At 44.5% G+C, this 23,545-nt stretch overlaps 1 protein-coding gene across 6 annotated transcripts in view; it reads left to right on the forward strand.

The window, feature by feature from the left end:
- Positions 1-23,545, forward strand: part of LOC119978481 (CREB-binding protein-like) — a 218,298-nt gene that overhangs the window by 138,090 nt on the left and 56,663 nt on the right. For 2 of the 6 annotated variants that reach the window (XM_038820142.1, XM_038820143.1), the window contains exons 18-21: positions 13,609-13,848; positions 15,030-15,118; positions 21,925-22,035; positions 22,184-22,231. In XM_038820142.1, the coding sequence (XP_038676070.1) occupies positions 13,609-13,848; positions 15,030-15,118; positions 21,925-22,035; positions 22,184-22,231 (488 nt within the window). The remainder of the gene's footprint in view (positions 1-13,608; positions 13,849-15,029; positions 15,119-21,924; positions 22,036-22,183; positions 22,232-23,545) is intronic. The other 4 variants (XM_038820146.1, XM_038820148.1, XM_038820144.1 and 1 more) reach the window with 3 other exon arrangements.

The raw sequence follows: 23,545 nt of genomic DNA on the forward strand, positions 1-23,545 counted from the left end.
CAGCATGACGGAGGACCAGACCTCTGGTTTGTCGACCCAGTGGTCAACGGAGCAGCTGATGCAAGTTATTCAGGAAGGCTTTGCTAAGCAGAAACAGGACTGCTTGGACCCGATAAAAGAGTCAATTGAGCGGCTAGAGCTTCGATTGGACGCCCAAGATCGGGCGATCCAGAAAGTAGAGAAGGCGCTGGCTGAGCAAGAGGAACATCAAACAGCAATGGAGGTGGAGGTGGGGATGCTGAGAGACCAGCAGAAAAGGCTCCTGGAGAAGGTGGAGGACCTAGAGAATAGGTCCCGCCGGCAGAACTTGAGAATCTTTGGGCTCCCGGAGGGGTCCGACGGAACGGACGCAGGGGCATACATAGCGGGTATGTTTGAGAAGCTGCTGGGGAGGGGGCATTCTCCCGGCCCTTGGAGGTGGACAGGGCTGAGAGAACACTCGCGAGGAAGCTGCGAATGGGAAACCACCCCATGGGGCAATGGTGGTGAGATTCCCCAGGTACTTTGATAAGGAGCGCATTCTACAGTGGGCCAAGCAGACACGGAGGCAGTATCCTGCATGTTTACCAAGACCTGAGTGTGGAGGTGGCCAGGAGAAGAACAGGCTTCAACCAGATTAGGTCGATCCTTTTTAAGACAAAGGTGAAGTTCGGATTGTTGTACCCGGCCCGTCTCTGGGTCACGCACAAGGAACAGCACTTTTATTTGAGAACGCGCTGGACTTCGCGAAAAGGAAAGGACTGGTGGTGGACTGAGAACTTGAACTTTGCTGCAACGTTCTTGTTTTGGTTTTTTTTTTGGCTTTTCTGGGTTTTTTTTTTAAGTTGCTTGTTTTTCATTTTGTGGAAGCTGTTTGTAATGCCTTTTGCATTGATTTGGGACCAGCGGTAGAGCTGAGTGAGTTACGGTTTTCATTTGCACTGTTGGGGGATGGAGGTGCGCTTGTTTAGATTCTGGTGTTTTTCTGTCGGGCAATTGTGTGGGGATTGTTTGATGTTGGAGTATGTTTGTAGGGGCCCGGGGAGGGAGGGCACACAATAGGTGGGAGACAATCCGGTGACAGGGATGGGGGCCACCAAGCGAGTTGGGCGGCCTAGCTCACGGAAGCGCAGTGGGAGGGGTGCATATGTTTGGTTTATTACAGGGGTTGGGTTACAGAGTGTTGTTACTGGGGGGGGTAAATGTTCTGTTGACGAGGGAGGGCCGCGGGCTGAGTGACAGAGAGGAGGTTGGGGGCAGAGGCTGCCTGGGGGCGGACCGGTGGAGGGGCAGAGCATGGGCTGGAGGCGGGCCCAAAAAAGGGGATGGCTGATCAGCGAGGGGGGGGGGGGAGCAATGAGCCCCCAGCTAGGCTGATCACCTGGAATGTTCGAAGGTTAAATGGGCCGGTCAAGATGGCACGTGTGTTCGTGCATCTTGGGACTGAAGGCGAACGTGGTAATGTAGCAGGAGACGCACCTTAGAGTAACAGATCAGGTTAGATTGTGGAAAGGCTGGGTCAGTCAGGTCTTTCACTCATAGATAGAGGGGCCGCGATCCTGATCAATAAGCGGGTGGTGTTTGAAGCGGGTAGAATAGTCTCGGATGTGGGAGGCCGGTACATTCTGGTCAGTGGGAAACTGGAGGGGGTGCAGGTGGTATTAGTAAATATGTACACGTCAAATGGGATGATGTGGAATTTATAAAGAGGATGCTGGGGAAGATACCGGACCTGGACTCGCATAGGCTGGTCATGGAAGGGGACTTCAACACAGTTATTGACCCTGGCTTGGAACGGTCAAGCTCGAAAACGGGCAGTGTGCCAGCAATGGCAAAGGAACTAAAAGAGTTCATGGAGCAGATGGGGGGGGGGTGTGGATCCATGGAGATTTGGGCAGACGAGGGTGAAGGAATTCTCCTTCTATTCACACGTGCATAAAGTGTACTCTCGGATTGATTTCTTTATTTTGAGCAGGGCCTTACTGGCAGGGGTGGTGGACACGCGGTACTCGGCGATCATAATCTCAGACCATGCTCCGCACTGGGTTGACCTGCAGGTTAGTAAAGACAGCGCCAGCACTGGAGGTTAGATGTGGGACTTTTGGCTGATGAAGAGGTATGCGAGCAGCTGAGGAAATGTACTGAGAACTACCTGCAGGTCAACGACAGGGGGCAAATTTCAGCAGCAGTGGTCTGGTAAGCACTGAATGTGGTGGTCAGAGGGGAGCTGATCTCGATACGGGCCCATAGGGAGAAGGTGGACACGGCAGTGACGGACTGACTGGTAAAGGAGATACTACAGATTGATAGGAGGTATGCAGAGACCCCAGAGGCCAGGCTTTTAAGGGAACGGCAGAGGCTACAGGCGGAGTTCGGCTTGTTAATCGCAAGGAGGGCGTTGGTGCAGCTGAGGAAGGCGATGGGGGCGATCAATGAGCATGGAGAGAAGGCCAGCAGACTGCTTGCACAGCAACTCAGAAAGAGGGAGGCAGCCAGGGAGATAGGGAAAGTAAATAACGGAGATGGGAACCTGGTTGGAGATTCAGCTGGGGTGCATAAAGCGTTTAGGGATTTCTACAGTAGGCTGTACAGGTTAGAACCCCCTATGGGGCTGGAGGGGATGAGGCACTTCTTGGAGGGGCGGAATTTCCCAAAGGTGGGCGGGGAGCTGGTAGAAGGGCTGGGGGCCCCGATCGAGTTGGAAGAGATAGTGGAGGGTCTGAAGGCCATCCAGTCGGGTAAAGCCCCGGGGCCGGACGGGTACCCAGTGGAGTTTTATAAAAAGTTCTCTGGGATATTGGGGCCGGTGTCGATGAGGATGTTCAATGAGGCAAAGGAAAGAGAGGTGCTGCCTCCAATGATGTCACAGGCCACGATTTCGCTGATTCTGAAGCGGGACAAGAACCCAGAGCTGTGTGGGCCTACAGGCCGATATCCCTGTTGAATGTGGATGCCCAATTGCTGGCCAAAATTTTGTCCTCCAGGTTGAGGATTGTGTCCGGATGTTATTGGGGAGGACCAGATGGGGTTTCTTAAGGGTAAGGAGTTGGTGGCCAATGTAAGAAGGTTGTTAAACGTGATCATGATGCCCACAGAAGGTAGGGAGGTGGAGGTAGTGATCGCAATGGATGCAGTAAAAGCTTTTGATCGGGTAGAATGGGATTATCTGTGGGAGATACTGGGATGGTTCAGATTTGGGCGGGGCTTTATTTACTGGGTCTCAGCTTGCTGTACCAGGCTCCTGCGGCAAGCATACAGACGAATAGGACACCATCGGGCTATTTTAGACTGCACCGGGGGCAAGACAGGAGTGCCCCTCTCCCCACTGTTGTTCGCACTAGCTATAGAGCCGTTGGCAATTGCTGTGAGATCCTCAAGGGGCTGGTTCGGGGGGGGGGGGAGGGTCGTCGGTCGGAGCACAGAGTCTTGCTCTGTGCAGGCGACCTGCTTCTGTATGTATTGGACCCAATAGAGGCATGGAAGAAATCATGAGGATTCTCGGGGAATTTGGCCGGTTTTTGGGGTATAAGCTAAATATGGGCAAAAGTGAGATGTTTGCGGTCCAGGCGAGGGGACAGGAGAGGCGATTGGGGGAGCTGCCGTTTAGATTAGTAGGGGGACGCTTAGGTACCTAGGCGTTCAAGTGACGTCGGAATGGAACCGGCTGCATAAATTAAATCTGGCCTGACTAGTGGACCAAATGAAGGACGATTTTCAGAGATTGGACGCGCTTCCATTGTCACTGGCTGGGAGGGTGCAGACGGTGAAGATGACGGTCCTCCCGAGATTCCTGTTTGTATTTCAGTGTCTCCCCATCTTTACTCCACGGTCCTTTTTTAAATGGGTCAACAAAGTGATCACTGGCTTTGTTTGGGCGGGCAAGACCGCGGGTAAGGAAGGTAATGCTTGAGCAGAGTCGGGGAGAGGGTGGGCTGGTGCTGCCAAATTTTAGTAACTGTTACTGGCGGCGAATATAGCCATGATCAGGAAGTGGGTGATGGGGGAGGGGTCAGCATGGGAGTGTATGGAGGCGGTTGCATGCAAGTGCACCAGTCTGGGGGTGTTGGTAACTGCGCCTCTGCCATTCCTGCCAGCACGGTACGCCACCAGCCCCGTGGTGGTGGCGGCCCTGAGAGTCTCGGCGCAATGGAGGAGACATGTGAGAGAAGAGGGAGTATCGGTCTGGTCCCTATTCTGTAATAATCACTGGTTTGGCCCGGGAAGTATAGATGGGGGTTCTGGATATGGCGGAGAGCAGAGATTGAGAGGATGGGGGATATGTTTATCGAGGGGAGCCTTCTGAGTATGAGGGCGCTGGATGAGAAGTTTGGGTTGGCGAGGGGAAACAAATTCAGGTATCTGCAGGTGCGGGACTTCCTACGTAAACAGGTGTCAATCTTCCCGCTCCTACCGCTAAGGGGGATTCAGGACAGGGTAGTTTCTAGAGGGTGGGTAGAATAAGGGAGCATCTCTGACATTTACAAGGAACTTATGGGGTCAGAGGAGACGCAGACTGAGGAGCTGAAGAGCAAGTGGGAGGAGGAGCTGGGAGGAGAGATATAGGATGGTCTATGGGTGGGCGCGTTGAGTAGAGTCAACGCGTCCGCAACATGTGCCAGGCTCAGCCTGATACAATTCAAGGTTGTTCACCGGGCTCACATGTCAGTGGCCCGGATGAGCAGATTCTTTGGGGTGGAAGACAGGTGTGCAAAATGTGCGGGAGGACCAGTGTCCACATGTTCTGGACATGTCTGAAGCTTACGGGATTTTGGCAGGGGTTTGCAGATGTCATGTCCACAGTGTTAAAAACAAGGGTGGCACTGAGTCCAGAGGTGGCGATTTTCAGGGAGTCGGAAGACCCGGGAATCCAGGAGGAGAAAGAGGCAGACGTTCTGGCCTCTGCTTCCCTGGCAGCCCGGAGATGGATACTATTAGCATGGAGGGACTCAAAGCTCCCGAAGTCGGAGACCTGGCTATCGGACATTGCTAGCTTTCTCTGTCTGGAGAAAATCAAGTTCCCCTTGAGAGGGTCACTGTTAGGGTTCGCCCGGAGGTGGCAACCGTTCGTCGACTTCTTCGCGGAAAATTAATCGTCAGTAGAAGTTGGGGGGAGGATTTAGTTTAGCTTAGAGTAAGGGGTTAATAAAGGTGGGACCTAGGACTTCCGGTGGCGGCCATGCGCCGGTAGGTTGAGTTTTCGACACCTCCCGCCACTAATGGGTCCTTTTAAGGAGCTTTGACGGCCCCTTTTCGATGTAAACAGGCAGGCAAAGGGCGCTAGAAGGCTCCCCACAGCAGTTTATGGAGGGGACCAGGAGCAGGACAGCCAAACAAACGACCAGTGAGAAGCGGCAGGAACGGGCACGGGATCAGAAAATGGCGGCTGGCTTGGATCAGGCAGCGTGGGCCCAGTGGTCGCGGGAACAGTAGGAGTTCCTCATAAGCTGCTTTGCTGACCTGAAAACGGAGATGCTGGCCCCCATGAAGGCCTCAATAGAGAAAATGGTTGAGTCCCAGAAAATTCAGGAGAAGGCGATCAAGGAGATTGAGAAAAAGGTCTCGGATAACGAAGGCAAGATACTGGGCCTGGCCGTCAGGGTGGAGGCACACGACGCCCGAAATAAGAGGTGGCAGGAGAGACTGGAAGACCTTGAAAACAGGTCCAGGAGGCAGAACCTGAGGGTGCGGAGGGGCGGATGCGAGCACATTCGTGACCACGTTATTGGGGACCCTGATGGGGTCAGGAGCATTCCCTTGGCCCCTGGAAGTGGATGGGACGCACAGAGTCTTTGCAAGGAAGCCCAAAACAAATGAACCGCCGAGGGCCATGGTGGTAGGGTTCCACCGCTTCTCAGATAAGGAATGAGTCCTGCGATGGGCTAAAAAGGAGCGAAGCAGCAGGTGGGAGAACAGCGTAATCCGCATCTACCAGGACCTGAGAGCAGAACTGGCCAAGAGGCGCGCTAGATTCAACCGTGCTGAGGCGGCCCTCCACAGCGAAGGGGTGAAGTTCAGGCTGTTGCATCCGGGGAGGGTGTGGGTCACGTATCAAGATCGCCACCATTATTTTGATACACCGGACGAGGCGCGGAATTTTATCAAGCAAGAAAAGTTGGATTCGAACTAAAGGACAGCCGCACTGGGACGTTACTCTGGTGGGGATGGTAATTGCCGAGTAGCCGGAGGGAGCGACACTATGCTGTCGTCTCTTTTTTTTTTTGTTCCCTGTTTCTTCAGCCATGTTTTCGGCTTTTGTGGAGCTTAGCCGCAGGGGGAAGAGAAGGGCCCTACACTTGGGCTGCTCTCCTGGCAGCTGGAGCCGTTTCTTTTGTGGGGCCGGGTTTGCGCCCGGGGTTTGGTGTTTGTTTCGTTGGGGGGAGGGGCTGGAAAATATTCTTTGGGGGGCGTTGAAGCAGATAGGTTTTGCTTTCCACAGGGAGGGAGGGGCTCAAAAAAATGAGGCAACTGAGTCATCAGAGAGGTGGGAGCGGCCGGCATCAGCTGATTCACGGAAGCGTAATGGGGGGAGAGCCAGTGTCAAGCGGGTGCTTGCCAAGGGTTTGGGATCACGGGGCTGCTTGGGGGGGGGGGGGGGGGGGGGGTGCTGCTTGGCTGACAGAAAAGGAGCCAACATGGGGGAACAGGGAGAGTCGGTGGGGGGGCCTCCAATGGGAGGGCTCGAGTTAGCGGGGGACACGGGCTCGTGGCTGGCCGAAAAAGGGAGATGGCTAATCAGCGATGGGAGGCGGGCATGTTCTCGCACTTGAAGGGGTTAAAGGCAGACGTAGCCATGCTACAGGACACACACCAAAAACTTGCGGACCAAACAAGATTGATAAAAGGGTGGGTGGACCAGGTGTTCTATTCGGGGCTGGATTCAAAGACCAGAGGAGTAGCAATCCTGGTCAGCAAACGGGTGGCTTTTGAGGCAGGGAATATTGTGGCCGACAAGGGGGGCAGAGACATAATGGTGAGCGGGAAGCTGCAGGGGACCCAGGTGGTGCTAATGAACGTTTACGCCCCAACTGGGACGACGTGAAATTTATAAGACGCACGCTGGGTAAAATTCCAGACCTAGACTCACGCAATATGATTATGGGGGGTGACTTTAACACAATTATAGACCCTGTACTGGACCGGTCAGACCCCAGGTCGGGGAAGCGACCAGCGCCGGCTAAAGAACTGAGGGGATTCATGGAACAGGTGAGCGTAGAGTCGTGGCGATTCGCCCGACTGAGGGCGAAGGAGTTCTCTTTCTTTTCCCATGTCCACAAAGTCTACTCCCATATAGATTTCTTTGTGATGAGCAGGGCGTTGATCCCTAGGGTGGAGGGGACAGAATACTCGGCCATTGCAGTCTCCGATCATGCTCCACACTGGGTGGATGTGGGGGGGGGGGTGTTGACGTGGGAGCAGTTAGAGGTGGCGGCCTCATGCAAAGGTACCAGCCTAGGGGCACTTGTAACGGCACCTCTGCCGTTCTCGCCGGCCCGCTACTCCTCTGGTCCGGTGGTGGTGGCGACATTAAAGATCTGGGGTCAGTGGAGAAGGCACAGGAGGGCGGAGGGAGCCTCAGTCTGGACCCCGATACGCAACAATCACAGACTTGTCCCGGGCAAGATAGATGAAGGGTTCCAAAGCTGGCATAGGGCAGGCATTAAAAGGATGGGGGACCTTTCCCAGCCTGAAAGCGCTGGAGGAGAAATTTAGTTTGTCCCCTGGAAACAATTTCCGATACCTTCAGATACGTGCCTTTCTGAAAAAATAGGTGGTATCATTTCTGCTGCTACCCCCACGCAGGATACAGGCTAGGGTGGTCTCCGGCACCTGGGTAGGGGAGGGGAAGGTGTCGGGCATCTTCCAAGAACTTCAGGAGGTGGAGGAAGCCCCAGTGGAGGAACCTAAGGGCAAATGGGAGGAGGAGCTAGGCGGGGAGCCGGATGCGGGCCTGTGGGCGGATGCCCTAAACAAGGTCAATTCCTCCTCATCATGTGCCAGGCTTAGCTTAATCCAGTTTAAGGTGGTCCACTGGGCACACATGACGGCAATCAGGATGAGCAAGCTCTTTGGGGCTGAGGATAAATGTGCGAGGTGTGTGGGAAGCCCTGCAGATCATGTCCATGTGTTCTGGGCAAGTCCAGCTCTTAAGGGATTCTGGCAGGGTTTTGCTAAGGCAATGTCCAAGGTCTTAGACACGCAGGTGGTGCCGAGTCCAGAGATAGCGATCTTTAGTGTGTCAGACGATCCGGGAGTTCAGGAAGCGGAAGAGGCCGACGTCCTGGCCTTTGCCTCCCTGGTAGCCCGGAGACGGATTATTTTTATGTGGAGGGACTCGAAGCACCCGAGTGTAGAGACCTGGGCTAGTGACATAGCTGGATTTCTCAGTCTCAAAAAAATAAAGTTTGCCGTGAGAGGGTCCATGGCAGGGTTCTCTTGGAGGTGGCAGCCGTTCCTCGACTTTCTCGGAGAGCAGTAAAGGTCAGCAGCAGCAGCATCCCGGGGGGGAGGGGGGGGATCCCTACATTGTATTCTTTTCTTTGTACATATGGTTAACACTTATTTTGTTCTGTTAATTGTTGTGTACGGTTATGCAAAACTTATGTTTTTCACAAAAATTTGAATAAAAATAATTAAAAAAAAATAAAGGTAGGACCTGTAAGGAAGGGAGGCGTCTTTTGCACTATATTTATAGTTTCATGTACATTGTTTATTTTTTTGTTGTTACAATGCCAAAAATACCTCAAAATGTTTATTTTTTTTTAAAACATTTTATGATACAAATATATGTAACATGGAGTTAATTGCTTCTGTACATAATTTTATTTGTGAATCCAATGGACGTTGTTTATGCTAACTAAATATATAAAAGTTGGGGAAATAAAGTAGTCTGCTTTTTGTTTTTCCCAAATAGATGTGACCTTTCCTTTGCATTAAACACATACAATCATCTAACCTCAGCTGCTATGCTTCCACCTAAGATATACTGGGAGCAGTGTATAATTGGTCTTTCCTGGTGAATGTATGCAACAGCGATTCGTCCACGAGAACGCAGAGGTTTCTGTTTCATTATCTTTCAGTCTTAATAAGAGAGGCTGCCTGGATTTGACAAATTACTACTAAATCAAAAAGAGTGTCAGTTTCGTCTTAATTCTTTGTGCTAGAGGAAACTAGTGGTTTAGTGGTTTGTCTGAGAAAATGAAAATCCTCTACTTTTTCTGACGACCACAGATCAATTTGATATCAGTAAATTGCAACTTTGTTAACCACACCTCCTGTTTTGTGTAAGAGTTGTAAATTGTAGTAAGTTTGTTGATCCAAGTGAGACTAATTCAGAATTAATTATCTTAAACATTTATTCTCTTGAATAGTTGGTAAGATAACCTTATTTGAATAACAAAATCAAATAGGCAGTTATGGACATAATCCTGATGTTTGAAAGTTTACTCCTGAGTCCAAATTACAAATAGCACATTAAAAGAAAACTCCCCTGAATTCCTCATTTAAAAAATGTCTCATTGAATATCCGGTTTGCTTTTGTGTGTCATACATCAGTAGGGTATTGCACGATAGCGATGTGTTAAGATATCTCCACTCATGAAGCTGACCGGATCAGTGGTTTACAGTCATCCACAAGTAGTAATATATAACTAATTGCAGTGCATCGCTGCCTGATGAGACCACTTTATGAAGGATATACTTGCAACTTTTCCTACTTTACAGAGTATTGGGAACAAAACAACAATGGGTGAGCAAAATTGATTGTGCTTTTGTTCATCATCCTGAGATGCCATGGTTTCAGAGTGGATAAAACACCAAACTTCTCCTCATACTCATAACCTTTTAGTACTTAAAATACATGACTCCATTCCTGTGCCACTATCTTACAACTTGGGGGAAAAAATTGCCAAATTAACTGTCATGAGTTACCACACAAATACACACATTTTAGTTCCATGTCATTGTAGAAACCAACAATTCTGATCACGAATGGAGATAAAAATAGAACTGGGCATGATGGAAATCTAAATTTTAAAAATTGAAATATATGACAGGTTTATCAACACCTGAGAAAAGGAAAAAGAGTTAATGATTTAGGTGGAAGATTGGTCGATCTGTCTTTCTCTTTCCAGATGCCAACAAATCTGTTGCATTTCTTTAATTTTCTGTTTCTTTGTTGCACTGACCCTTAACTTATATATAATTAAATATATATAATTTGATGGTCCAGTCAAGGGACCTAAACTTAAAACTCAGTGCTTGATATTTAAAACCTGAAAGGTGTGCCCTCCACAAATTTTAATGAGCAGTGCCCTTACTGTAGTACCTCTTGGGATAAACACAGCTTTTTTTGAGGAAAGGCTATTGAAACATGTTCAGTTTTAATGCTGTGAGATATGAAATAGCAATTAATTTTGCTTGCCTTCACATTACATGACAATGAGAATCAAAGTGATGCAGTTGATTAAAAGTGTTTGTAATGAAATCAATTATGCATCAAGACAAACAAAACCAGCTACGGTTCCAATAATATGCTTGCAATAAAAACTTCATGCTTAAGCTGGTGGAATAAGCAGAGACCTGACCCGTGAACATGAGTCGCATGCCAACAAAAGGAAGAGAATGCAAACAAAATTAATATTTAGTATGGTATATTTTTTTTATAAATTTAGAGTTCCCAATAATTTTTTTTCCAATTAAGGGGCAATTTAGTGTGGCCAATAACCTACCCTGCACATCTTTGGGTTGTGGGCGTGAGGATTTTTATTTTCTTTTGTTTTATAAATTTAGAGTTTCCAATTCATTTTTTTCCAATTAAGGGACAATTTAGTGTGTTCAATCCACCTAGCTTGCATATCTTTTGGGTTTTGGGGGCGAAACCCATGCAAACATGGGGAGAATGTGCAAACTCCACACAGACAGTGACATAGAGCCGGGATCGAACCTGGGACCTCGGCGCCGTGAGGCAGCAGTGCTAACCCACTGCGCCACCGTGCTTCCCCTGTGGGGGTGAGGATATGCAAACTTCATATTGACAGTGACCTGGGGCCAGGATCAAAACCGGATCCTTGGCGTGTAGGCAGCAGTGCGAGTCAGTGATTATATTCAAGTCGGGGAGTTAGACATATTTTTGATTGACAAGGGAGTTATGAAGGTCAAGGCAGGAAAGTGGCCACAATCAGATCAGTCATGATCTTATTGATTGGCGGAGCAGACGTGATGGGTTGAGTGGCCTACTCCATGTCCTATTTATTATGATCCTATTAAAGGGTCCTTCAGGGGTACAAAATTATGTGACAGGCACGATGGTGAATAGAGTATCAAGGCTATCAAGAATATTGAATGCAGGCAACCTCCAATGGGTCATTAGCAATCAAATAGCCTTTCCTCATAGAACTGTACAGCACAGTACAGGCCCTGGGGCCCACGATGTTGTGCCAAACTAGTCTGAAACAAAGATCAAATCAACCTACTCTCAATCATTCTAGTGCACTCCATATGCCTATCCAATAACCACTTGAAAGTTCCTAAAGTGTCCGACTCCACTACCATAGCTGGGAGTGCGTTCCAGGCCCCAACCACTCTCTGAGTAAAGAACCTACCTCTGACATCCCTCCTATATTTTCCACCATGAACCTTATAGTTATGCCCCCTTGTAACAGCTACATCCACCCAAGGAGAAAGTCGCTGAACTTCCACTCTACCTATCCCTCTCATCATCTTAAATACCTCAATTAAGTCACCTCTCATCCTCCTTTGCTCCAATGAGAAAAGCCCTAGCTCCCTCAACCTTTCCTCATAAGACCTACCCTCCAATCCAGGCAGCATCCCTGTAAATCTCCTTTTCACCCTTTCCATTGCTTCCACATCCTTCCTGTAATGAGGTGACCAGAACTGCACACAATACTCCAAATATGGTCTAACCAAGGTCTTGTACAGTTGCAGCATAACCTCACAGCTCTTAAATTCAATCCCCCTGCTAATAAATGCTAACACACTACAGGCTTTCTTCATGGCTCTATCCACTTGGGTGACAACTTTCAGAGATCTGAATTCCAAGATCTCTCTGCTCCTCCACATTCTTCAGAACCCTGCCGTTAACCCTGTAATCCGCATTCAAATTTGTCCTACCAAAATGAATCACCTCACACTTATCAGAGTTAAACTCCATCTGCCACTTTTCAGCTGCATCCTATCAATGTCTCTTTGCAGCCTACAACAGCCCTCCACATTATTCACTACTCCACCAATCTTACCAATTCTGCAGCTTCTTATGAACATGTGCCCACAAGGGCCACTCATCTCCTGACCTCATTACGGCCTTCGTTCAAACATGACAAAAGAGCTGAATGCAAGAGGTGAGATGAGAATGATTGCCCGTGACATCAAGGCAGCATTTGACCAAATGAGACACCAAGGATCCCGAGAAAACTGGAGTCACTGAGCGTCATGAGGAAACGTTCTTCACTGGTTGGAGTCATACCTAGCACAAAAGAAAGTGGATGTGGTTGTTGGAGATCAATCATCTTAATTCCAGGACATCACCGCAAGAGTTCCTCAGGGTATTGTCCTAACCCAACCACTTTCAGCTGTTTCATCGATTACCTTCTCTCCCATCATAAGGTCAGAAGTAGGGATATTCATTGATGATTGCTCAATGTTGAGCATCATTTGTGATTCCTCAGATACTTGAGCAGTCCTTGTCCACTTACAGAAAGATAAGTAATATATGTGCTCCACAAATGCCAGGCAATGACGATCTCCAACAAGAGAGCATCTAATCATTTCCCAATGACATTCAATGAATTCCTGTCTATCAACATCCTGGGGGTTGCTATTGAGCAGAAGCTGAACTGTACCAACCATATAAATACTGTGGCTACAAGTAGCATACCAGAAGCTTGAAATTCTGTGGCAAGTAACTCACCTGACTCCCCAGAGCCTGTCCACCATCTATAAGGCAGAAATCAGGTTTGTGAGAGAATACTGTCCACTTGGCTAGCTAAGTGCAATTCCAACAACACTCTAGAAGCCTGATACCATCCAAAGCAGCCCGTGTCTTAGGACTATTCAATATTCACTCCCTCCACCACCAATGCACAGTGGCAGCTGCGTACCATTTACAAGATGCACTGCAGTACCTCCCAAAGTCTCCTTCGACAGCACCTTCCAAACCCGCAATCTCAAAGGACAAGGGCAGCAGGTGCATGGGAACACCACCATGCAAGTTCCCTTCCAAGCCACACACCAGCCTAATCTGGAGACAGATCTTTGAGCTCTCTGCCGAATAGCACCGTGGTGTGCCTACACATGGACTCAGCAGTTCAAGAAGGCAGCTCACCACCACCTTTTTGAGGGCAATTAGGAATGGGCAATAAATGCTGGCCTAGCAGTTATGCCCAAACCCATAAAAGAATACATTTTAAAACTTCTGATTTTAAAACAAAGATTAATTTTTCTCAGTTCTACAGTCATGTTTCTCTTGAGCTTAGAAATAAATATTGCGCTTCAGGTTTTGATTTGAAACTTCCAAAGGCAATTGTGTTATCCTGAAGACTGCAGAGTGTTGTGACTTTAGTTACTGAATGAATGTCGCTTCTTTTTCCCTGTCCCGCTCCATGTTCTTCTTAGGACTATTTTGACATAGTGAAGAATCCTATGGATCTATCAACAATAAAACGCAAGCTGGACACTGGGCAGTACCAGGAGCCTTGGCAGTATGTGGAAGACGTATGGTTGATGTTCAACAATGCATGGTTGTACAACCGCAAGACCTCACGTGTATATAAATACTGTACAAAATTAGCTGAGGTCTTTGAGCTGGAAATTGATCCAGTCATGCAATCTCTTGGCTACTGCTGTGGTCGGAAGGTAAGATTATTTATAAAAAATGTGAACTACTTTTAACATTTAATAAAATGAATTTATTAAACTGTAACTGATGGAATATTGATTGGATACAATTCCCACCTCTTTTGCTGTGTTTCTTCACTCATTGACGTGACGTGCTATTATCCACCTTTTTTATCGCAATCATAAAGTCTGCCAGTTCTAGAAAATTGCCATACAAGATTGTGTGAAAAAGTGAACTTTATTCCTTTATTAGCAATGGGAACTGCTAAATATTCTCTTCTCCCAACATGCTTCCCCTTTTGTTTTCAACAAAACGCTTCTGGATATTTGCTGGCCTCTCTAAAGATTGAAGCTGTGCAGTAAAGTAAATTGTAGCAACTTTTCTCCTCGCAAAATTGCCCCAATACGCATAGAAATGAGTTAAACTTGGGAAATTGGGAATCTTCACCACGGGAATAAACTGCCAATAAAGACAATCTGATTACATAATAACTAGATGAATTTCTAGAGGAAAGATGGTGTTGAGGAGCATCATGAGGATAGAGCAAGTCAGATCATGATCAAAAAGACAGCTTAGTGAAGCTTAATGGCCTTCTGAAAAATCTTCAGGTCCTGACACGAAGTAGGAAAATGTTAAATTGTGCATAACTAGTATCTCTAACCCTGGTTTTGTGTGGTGAATACCTGCATGGTCCACCCTAGTCAAGCATGTATTGATTTTATTAGAATTGTGGATTTCTCCTTTTTTTTTTACAGCCCATATTCTGTATTAGATTTAGCACATTTAAAATGAGTAAGAAGCATAATTAGTAGGGCAGCACGGTGGCACAGTGATTAGCACTGCTGCCTCACGGCGCTGAGGACTCTGGTTCAATCCTGGCCCTGGGTCACTGTCCATGTGGAGTTTGCACATTCTCCCCGTGTCTGCATTGGTCTCACCCCCACAACCCAAAGATGTGCAGGATAGGTGGATTGGCCATGCTAAATTGCCCCTTAATTGGGGGCAGAAAATATTGGGTACTCTAAATTTATTCTTTTTTTAAAGAAGCATAATTAGTTCATGTCCCTTTGAGTGACTTTCATGTCATTTCAATATTTGCTGTTGAGGTGAAAAGGCTGAAGTTTTAAGATGTTTGCATCTGAACTAAATTATCCCAATGTAGATCACATCAAATTGTTGTTTTGTCTTTTCTTCACAGTATGAGTTCTCTCCTCAGACATTGTGCTGCTATGGAAAACAACTGTGTACAATCCCTCGCGATGCCACATATTTCAGTTATCAGAACAGGTAAGGAAGGCTAAATGTTGTGCTGAGGAAAGGAAAGGCAGCAAAGACCTATAACAAAATTATTCTCCTCCCAGTGACAAACCAAGTTCATTACCTGGCTACAGGGAAACTTTAGGAAGAAAGTGTGATGCTTTATTTAGAAATGTAGGATTAATTAACGCTATGGGGATGGAAGTCAATAAATTTGGACCCAATGAGGGATGTGATTGAGCTGTATAAGGCTCTCATTTATAAGATATTGATAAGCTGGTCCTTCTTTTGTCTTACATACTTTGGAGCTTAAACTAGATGTACTTGTATAGATTAGTGTACACAAAAGAGTGCTTGCTTTCAGGCTGACTATGTGTGGGATACACTTTGTGCTTTGGGGTTTAAGATAATATTTGAATTACTGTTTCAAGGATGGGTAGATATATATTTAACTTTTTCTGTCTTAAATGTGTTTACGGGGAAGAAATGAATATTTATGATTTTGTCTGTGAGTGTTATAAAATTTCATGAATTCCCTGTTGTCATACTTTGGGTGTCTTTGGAAATCAGCCTGCTGGGAAATATGTTTTCAGTGCCTGGAAATGTTGATTTTCAGAAACCACAGCTCATTTTGAAAATGAACTTACAGGCATATCCGTTCTGCTCAGCTCTAAAGTATGATCCCAAAAACTTGTATTCTGTTTTATAACCTTGTTCTGTGTGTGCACATACCATCATTAACACTGATTAGTTAATGGTTTTATAGTTTGGGGATGAAAACCTTTAGCAGCTAAAATAGCATTCTTGATTGGGGAAGCTGGTGTTGAGTTGCTGTCCAAAATGTCCGTTTGTTTCTTTGCGCTCTTGGCAATCAATACTTATGTTTTTCCTTTGATTGTGAACGTTAAAGAATGAAGATTTGAACAGATAGGCATTCAACTGTTTGCATTAATTGTGTTATATTTCAGGGTCTTTCTGGATTATTTCCTCAACCGCTGTCAAGCGTCTGATAGAGATTATTTGTCAATAGTGTGTAGGGCACCTGGTTACAATGGTTAAAATTCATTCATATTTCTGATTGCAACAGTTGTTGACATTTTTACTTCTTGTTCACTATTTGCTCTTCATTTTACCTATCTGCCTGCAAAAATATATTGTCTCATATTTGAGTTAGCTGTTCTAAAATCTTCATATAGCAACATTGCATAGGTTTTCTATCCTAGGTAACATTCCATCCTGAACCTCTTTATGTGATGTTGGTTATGGGAGAGGTCACTGTGGTCCAGAAGTAGCTCCATTCACTTAAATGGTGGCTGGCACTTGAAATCAGCTGGGCCTAGGGAGATGATCCAGAAGCACCCAGGCCTATAGGAGGAATGAAATGAACAGGCTTGTGCTGCATCACATATTAGATAAGTAGATCACTTGAGATTGAAACATTAATAAAATGGTAATGGCTACATTTAGGATTAGCCCTTCAAAGAGCTGACTAAATCAACCAATATTTCAGTTGCTTGATAGTGTTTTTGAATTTATAATATTGTTAACTCGCTATCCAGAATTGTGTACTTATGTTACTATCATAGAAAAGACAAAAGTAGTTGAGACACTACCTTGATTTAATCTTGGCTGTTGAGCATTTGATGTCTTTGTCTATGTTTTAACCCATTTGAAAAATGTTAATTTACCACCAATAATGGCAAATCATCTATTAAAGTGTGAAATAGCAGAAATAAAGGTATACTATAAAATGGGAAATGTGTCTCAGGTGATTTAGCCAGGTAATGCACATGGTTTGTCATCCAAGATTTCCCGTTACCAGTTCTTGAGTTGGAGAATCTGAGATTGATGTAGCCAAACCTTAAACATATTGTCTAATGTCAGCCTGCTTTTGTTGCTATGTTTTAACTCAAGAATACTTTGTGTGCAGAGCTGTGGCTGTATGAGCTGCTGGACGGGGAAAAAATGATAAGCAGGGTTTTAATTGGCACCAGCAAGGAATGTAGGGTATATTAGATACCAGATACTGTTCTCCGTTGTTTTGCTTTTAAAATTTGTATCTGAACTTGGAAGCACTGTGCTTGTCCAAGAACATATCCCGACTGCATTGAACAGCCTATAAGCTCTGCCATTCTCTGACATAGAATCATAGAATTTAAGTGCAGAAGGAGGCCATTCGGCCCATCAAGTCTGCACCAGCCTTGGAAAGAGCACCTAACTCAAGCCCGCACCTCCACCCTATCCCCGTAACCCCACCTAACCTTTTTGGACACTAGGTACAATTTAGCATGGCCAATCCACCTAACCATTATTAAATAATTTGCAGGATTTACATTGTCTATGATAATAAGTGTCATGAGTAACTCATCTTATGCTAGAGGCCATTTTATTTGCCAAATTAAATGGGAAATATTGAATCACAAGCAAGGGGCTTTAACCATGAATACGCACATATGTACTGCAGCAATTCAGATACTGGAAGTGTAACAAGATGGTGTTAATGTGCCGAAGATGCCATAACATAACTGTACACGTACGTACTGTGTCATCTCCAAATCTCCCCAGACTTTAAGAAACAGTTCTGCAATTACCCAGCAGAATGGTCAGCATTCATTTTCAATCAAATTAATCAAAGTTCTTTAGAATTTTGACTCGGCTAAGTGGGATGTGTCCCCATGCGCAGCAATTCTGCCAGCTGCACAGATATCGCACTGTCATTTTGATATTTCATGGGATGTAATTATTGAAAGGTAATTTAGATTTTTACGTGGTTCTAGACGTGAAAACACTCGCTTGATTTTAATTTTGACTGCCAGAAGTTTTCTTTCTTTCTGTGTGCATACCTACTTGATGAACGTTTTTAAGTTATATGCTCGTGCAACTAAATTAAATGCAGCTTTTCTTCCAGAATGTGTGCATCAATTCACTGCTGCTATTTGAGTGAGACTGTATGTTTGTAAGTGCTCCTGGGTGTTGTACAGATAGATGAATGAACTTGCTGGTGCCATTCAGAACCTTGCAGTGAGGCAGGAGCTCGGGTGTGTGTGCATGAGGGAGCCAACAAGAGGGTGTCAGTTCATGCTCTTCATCCACCTATTGGTTGTTTCTTGTTTATTTATGGTCATGTGGACACAGTTGAATTCACAGCAGTGCCAAGCTTTTACCATATAGCAGTGTCTTGTTATAACCATGAACAGTAATATTTTTCTCAGTATGAGAACCTTTTTAAAGTGTGGTTCCAGTAAATGTAACAGGAATTTTCCTTATCTAAGGGCTCTCTACCATTTAATATGTGTTTAATATCCAGGATTGTAGTCAAATTTATTTAGGTATAGCCCATTGTTTTGAAAGAAGATACTAAACTGATTTGGACAATGCACAGCCTTTCCATTTTCACCATTTTGGATGGCTGATTATAGAACTCCTAAAGACAATAAAGGACTGGAATCAGTTAACAACATCTACTTTAAGTGTGTTAATGGCACTGGTGACATTTTACCAGCAGTATTCACAGTAATCCCTGTGACTTTGAGTAGTTAAATTTGCTACATCACTTGTAACCTCAGATGTATATAAAATCCTGTTGCCAAATTATGATTGCTTTTGCCTCCCTGCAGCTTCTGATGTATTATTGCAAATCACGATCTGCATAATGCTCCATTTAAGAATAAAATGTGTTTAAGATAGTTAAACTTTTTACAGGAACCACACAATGTTTGCTTAGGCCTAAGGGTGTCACAATGGTGCAAGTAATTATTTAACTGCAGTTAACCATGTTTTGACGAAATTGTTTCTTGGGATCAGCAACTGTAGGGATATTTGAACTGTCCCAAACAGTTGTGTGGCATTTATTTCTGTTTGGAATCTGCTAACTTAAATCACAGATGAGAGCTTAGCTACCACTGTTGAGCATTTGTTAATGTAGTGAATGTGCTCTGTTTACAGACTCTACATGGCTAACGCAGTAAAATGTTCTGGAATTTGCATTTTGCTGCAGCACAAATGTTGGAAAGAATTACAACTTAGGAGGAAATGTTGCAGTATAGACAAGCTTCTCAGAGAAAGTTATCTTGAATAAATAAGGCCCCAATAATAAACTTTCCAAGACTTTATCCTGTGAAGCAAATCTGTTCCATCACTGTCCATCTTGAGGCTTTTCAAAAAGATTTTTTTTGAATATTCTTTTTCTTTGGTGAAATTTATAAGCTGCTGGTGTTAGTGTAGTGGACAACTTGTATTGCAGAGGACCATGTTTCTGTCCAAACAAGCCTATGGGACAGCAGGCTTGGCTGAGCATCTTATCTAAGGTGTGAGAAAATCTAGCACAAGAGCAGCAAGCACGGCTAATGACAGTCACTGTTGTTTACTTCCAGCTGCCCGATCGTGGAGCAGCGGAGACGAAGGAAACTATAGGACTATATATAGCCTGCAATCTCATGTCTGACACCATCCTATAATTGTGTGCATGCAGGGTTATCTGTGCACAAGTATATCTTGCAGCCCAGGGTGTATGACACAGTAAAAGCAATTCTGCCTCTCTTTGTAGTGTCAATAACCAAACCACAAATACATGAAAAACAAGAGCTGCAAAGTAATTCTGTATTGAATAATCCAAAGTAATAGGGTTTGTTAGGGCACGGGAAAATCTTCAATTATGTATAGTTCCTAACTCATAAATCACACATTCTGGTTTTGTTGTGATGTTAGATTTTTGGATTGTGGCACCTTTGGTTCTAATATAGATTTTACAATGATTTGCATATATCTGCTGTGTAATTTTTGGTACTGCTTTGTGGATGCATTCACATTCCCTTTGCTCACCCCTCACCTTCAAACTCCCGTGAATCTTTGTCTTGCATAGTTACCCTCACTTTTACTACAGGTGACCAGATTTGCTTTGTTCTGTGGCCATGCAGCTTATCGCAGCCCAGCCAGCTTCTTTGTTATTTTATCATTCAAATTTTTAGCATGCATTTGGGTTTTCTAATGGTCCAGAGTGCGTAGCAGTGATTTCCATTTTGTTTTAGATATCAGTAGTTGTTTCCAGACTAAGCAACTGGTTCAAATTTTACATTGAAGGTTTTGATTTTCAAGAGGTTTTCTGACTTTTAAAATAAAAGCAAAACTGGAAAGGGATAACAAAAAATTACACTGTAAGAAGTAAAACACTAAAAGCAAGCAACAAGGACTAAGGAATAGGAAAAGACAGTTCAGAACAATTGCACTCTAAGTAGGAAAACTAAAAGTAAGTGACAGGGACTAAGGAATAGGAAAACGCCATTCAGTCCCCCGTTCTGACATTTAATTCGATGATGGCTGATCCATACCTCAATTCCATTTATCCATCTTTGCTCATGTTCCTTGATACCCTTATCTAACAAAAATTTCATCAGTCTTCGTATCAGATTGACCCCCAGCATCCACAGCTTTGTGGAGAGGATAGCTCTATATTTCCACTACAGTTCTACTTCCACCGCAAGCAACCCATGAAGTGGTTGCCTCAGAGAGGTTCTTGTTGGAAAATCAGCTTTGGTGTTTAGCCTTGTGTGGGATGCACTGGCCAATCTCATTTATTTTCAGATTTTAAAAAAAAAATACTCCCCCAAGATAATCAAATATTATTTGCACTGATTGGTCCAAAATAGATCCTTTGGCAACAAGCACTCGTGACAGTTCAGAAACTCCAAATGCTATATGTTACATGACATTCAAATATTTTAAGGATTTGAATGATGCCATGTACATTTATAATTTCTGTCAGTTTTATATAGTTCTGTTTGTTGCAAGGCTGCCCTAGGCATTCGGTGGAATGACTGGATGCAGGAATCGAGCCATCTTTTGAGGGTGATTAAATTTATTTGAGAGAGGGGTACTTAAAGAGCAAGTTTGGACTTTTTTTTTTAGAAACAATTTTGTTGCAGAATATTCTAAGAAATGTTCTGAACTTTGGAATAATACACTCATACTTTTCAAATTTGCTTTGTATGTGACAATGGTGTTTGACCTCTGTCTTGCCTGCTAATTTTGTTGAGGCCAGGTCTCCACCATTGAACAAAGCATTTATGCTCCCCAGGAGCATTTTTAACAAAGTACAATACCTGAGCCATGAATACTCTTTCTTACGATCATGATTTTGCAACCCAAAATAAGTGCCTCACCTAGGCAATCAAACCATGCTGGGCACTAGGAATGAGTCGTAAAGAAACTACATTCTACCACTTGTGTGGGCAAATTTTGCAACTTGTCGATCAAATTTCAACAAGGCAGCATGCAGTTCAGAATATTGATCAAGGACTCGGCTTTGCAAGCTGTATCTTTATAACATATTTAGGGAAGAACTCATTAATCCATTGACAATCAAGTAAATTTAAAAGTAGACTTAAACCTACTGAGATTTAGTGCAGTATGGGTTATTACCCTGCTATGTAAGCACAGGAATCATAAACCAGCCCAAGAAACATGCTAAAGATTGATTGATAAAAACACTAGTAATCCAAATGATGCAACATGCCCATTAATCAAATTTTAAGAATTTAATTATGTAGTGGTGTTGCTTTTTAACCTATCCAATGAGACCAAATGCTAATCTATGCTTTGCCTTGGCTTTCTGCTCTGTGTTGTCTTGGTGTTCCGTCTTACTTTGTCTGTGCTGTTTGTTCCTCCCCTTTTTTTCTTAACCCTCCCACCCCATTGTCCACATTGACCTGACCCAACCTGGTAAAACACTGACCTATAAACTCATCAATCAACCAACCAATCCTCTCGCCGTGGTGATCTGCCCTCCTCTGTGATTGGTGGCTCCGTTGCTGGGCTGGCTGTGTTGTGTGGACGAGCAGTTCACCCAAATATGGCCTTCTTGCTGACAGGTATCACTTCTGTGAGAAGTGCTTCAATGAGATCCAAGGCGACAGTGTCACTCTGGGTGACGATCCTGCACAACCACAAACGTAAGTAATGACTTTACTTTCTATATGTTGCCATTTCCTGTGTAAAATGGAATTAGCAATGGCCACCTCAACCTTTTTGTGTCCACATTTTTCAACAAATACATCCTGACCTAAGAGCTTGTTTTTCCAAATATCCCCTGCTGTGCAGGACTGGAACATGTTTGGAAAAGTGGCCTGGGATGAATAACTCTGAAAGGTTGGTGGGAAACTTTTATTTTACCAATTTCACTATTGCATTTGCTGAGAATTAGTGGTGGTTCTATATATTAAAAATATTGCAGTCACAATGTATTGTGTTTTGGACACTAATATCTAAGCCAATCTGTGCAAAGGAAAAGGTTCTTTTGCATTTTTATATCTTTTATCCAGATGTGAAATCCAGAACATTTTTGACTAGTGGTCAGTTCTTGTAACTTATAGTCATCAATCACTGGGATGCTGGTCATGTCTGCAGTGCAACTTTTTAAACGTTCAAGTTACCAAATAAGTCTCAAATTAAATGAACTTGAACATTGCACACAGCCAAGGTGAAAAATTCTCTCGTTTGAAATAGCTTGTGTTTGATATGTCATTTACTCTGCAGCCTGCTCAGATGTCCAATTTTCCAACTTGTTTTGCTTTCACAAATCCTCGTTCACCAGCCCCAAATAAGCTGATAAGATTGCAAAATGTCACTGAGACACTGTCCAGTTAAGAGCTTAGTATCTTGAACAGTAATTTCCTTTCGCCAAAGAAATATGTATCTGCTCTTTTGAAAAGGTCCTGACAGAAGAACAAAATGGTGGATGACACCTTAGTTCTTTAGTCAGTTATGGTTCAGTTAGTAGAACTTTTGCCTCTTCAGTCACAAGGTTCCAGGTTCAAGTCCCACTCCAGGAGTTAAAACAAAAAATCAGTGCTGGCACTGCAGTACAGTATCCAGGAGATACTGCACTGTCAGAGGTGCAGTCTTTGGGATGATGTATCAAACCAAGGCCTCAACAAGCTGCTCAGGTGGATGTAAAAGAATCCATCATGGTACTCTTTGAAGAAAAGCAAGGGAATTATCCTGGCCAATACCTATTCCTAATTCAACAGGACTATTTGGTCAACATCACATTGCTGTTTATGGGGTTTGCTGTGTGCCATTTGATTGCCACATTTCCTACATTGCAATAGTGACTACATTTCAACGGTACTTCATTGGTTATAAAGCACTTTGGGGCATCCAGTGATTTTGAAAATACTATATAAATTGAATTATTTCTTTCCCTCCTCTTGGCAGCAGCCTTTTATACTATAAAATGTTGCAGTCAATCTATCTAAGTAGTCCTGTGTCTTGCTGAATAGTTCTTCTAAAGGGTTTGAAATGAGTCCTTGCCTTTTTAAACAAGATTTTTCACTTTGAGAAGTCTTCAGCTTCAATTCAACCTAAGTTATCAACCTCAACTGGTCCCTGGACCAAACCTTACAATTTTTGCATTTGAAATTGGCCACGGCCTACTTCTATATTCATTTCGTTCAGACTTTG

The sequence above is a fragment of the Scyliorhinus canicula genome, chromosome 15 (assembly GCF_902713615.1).
Source record: "Scyliorhinus canicula chromosome 15, sScyCan1.1, whole genome shotgun sequence".
Lineage (NCBI taxonomy): Eukaryota > Metazoa > Chordata > Chondrichthyes > Carcharhiniformes > Scyliorhinidae > Scyliorhinus > Scyliorhinus canicula.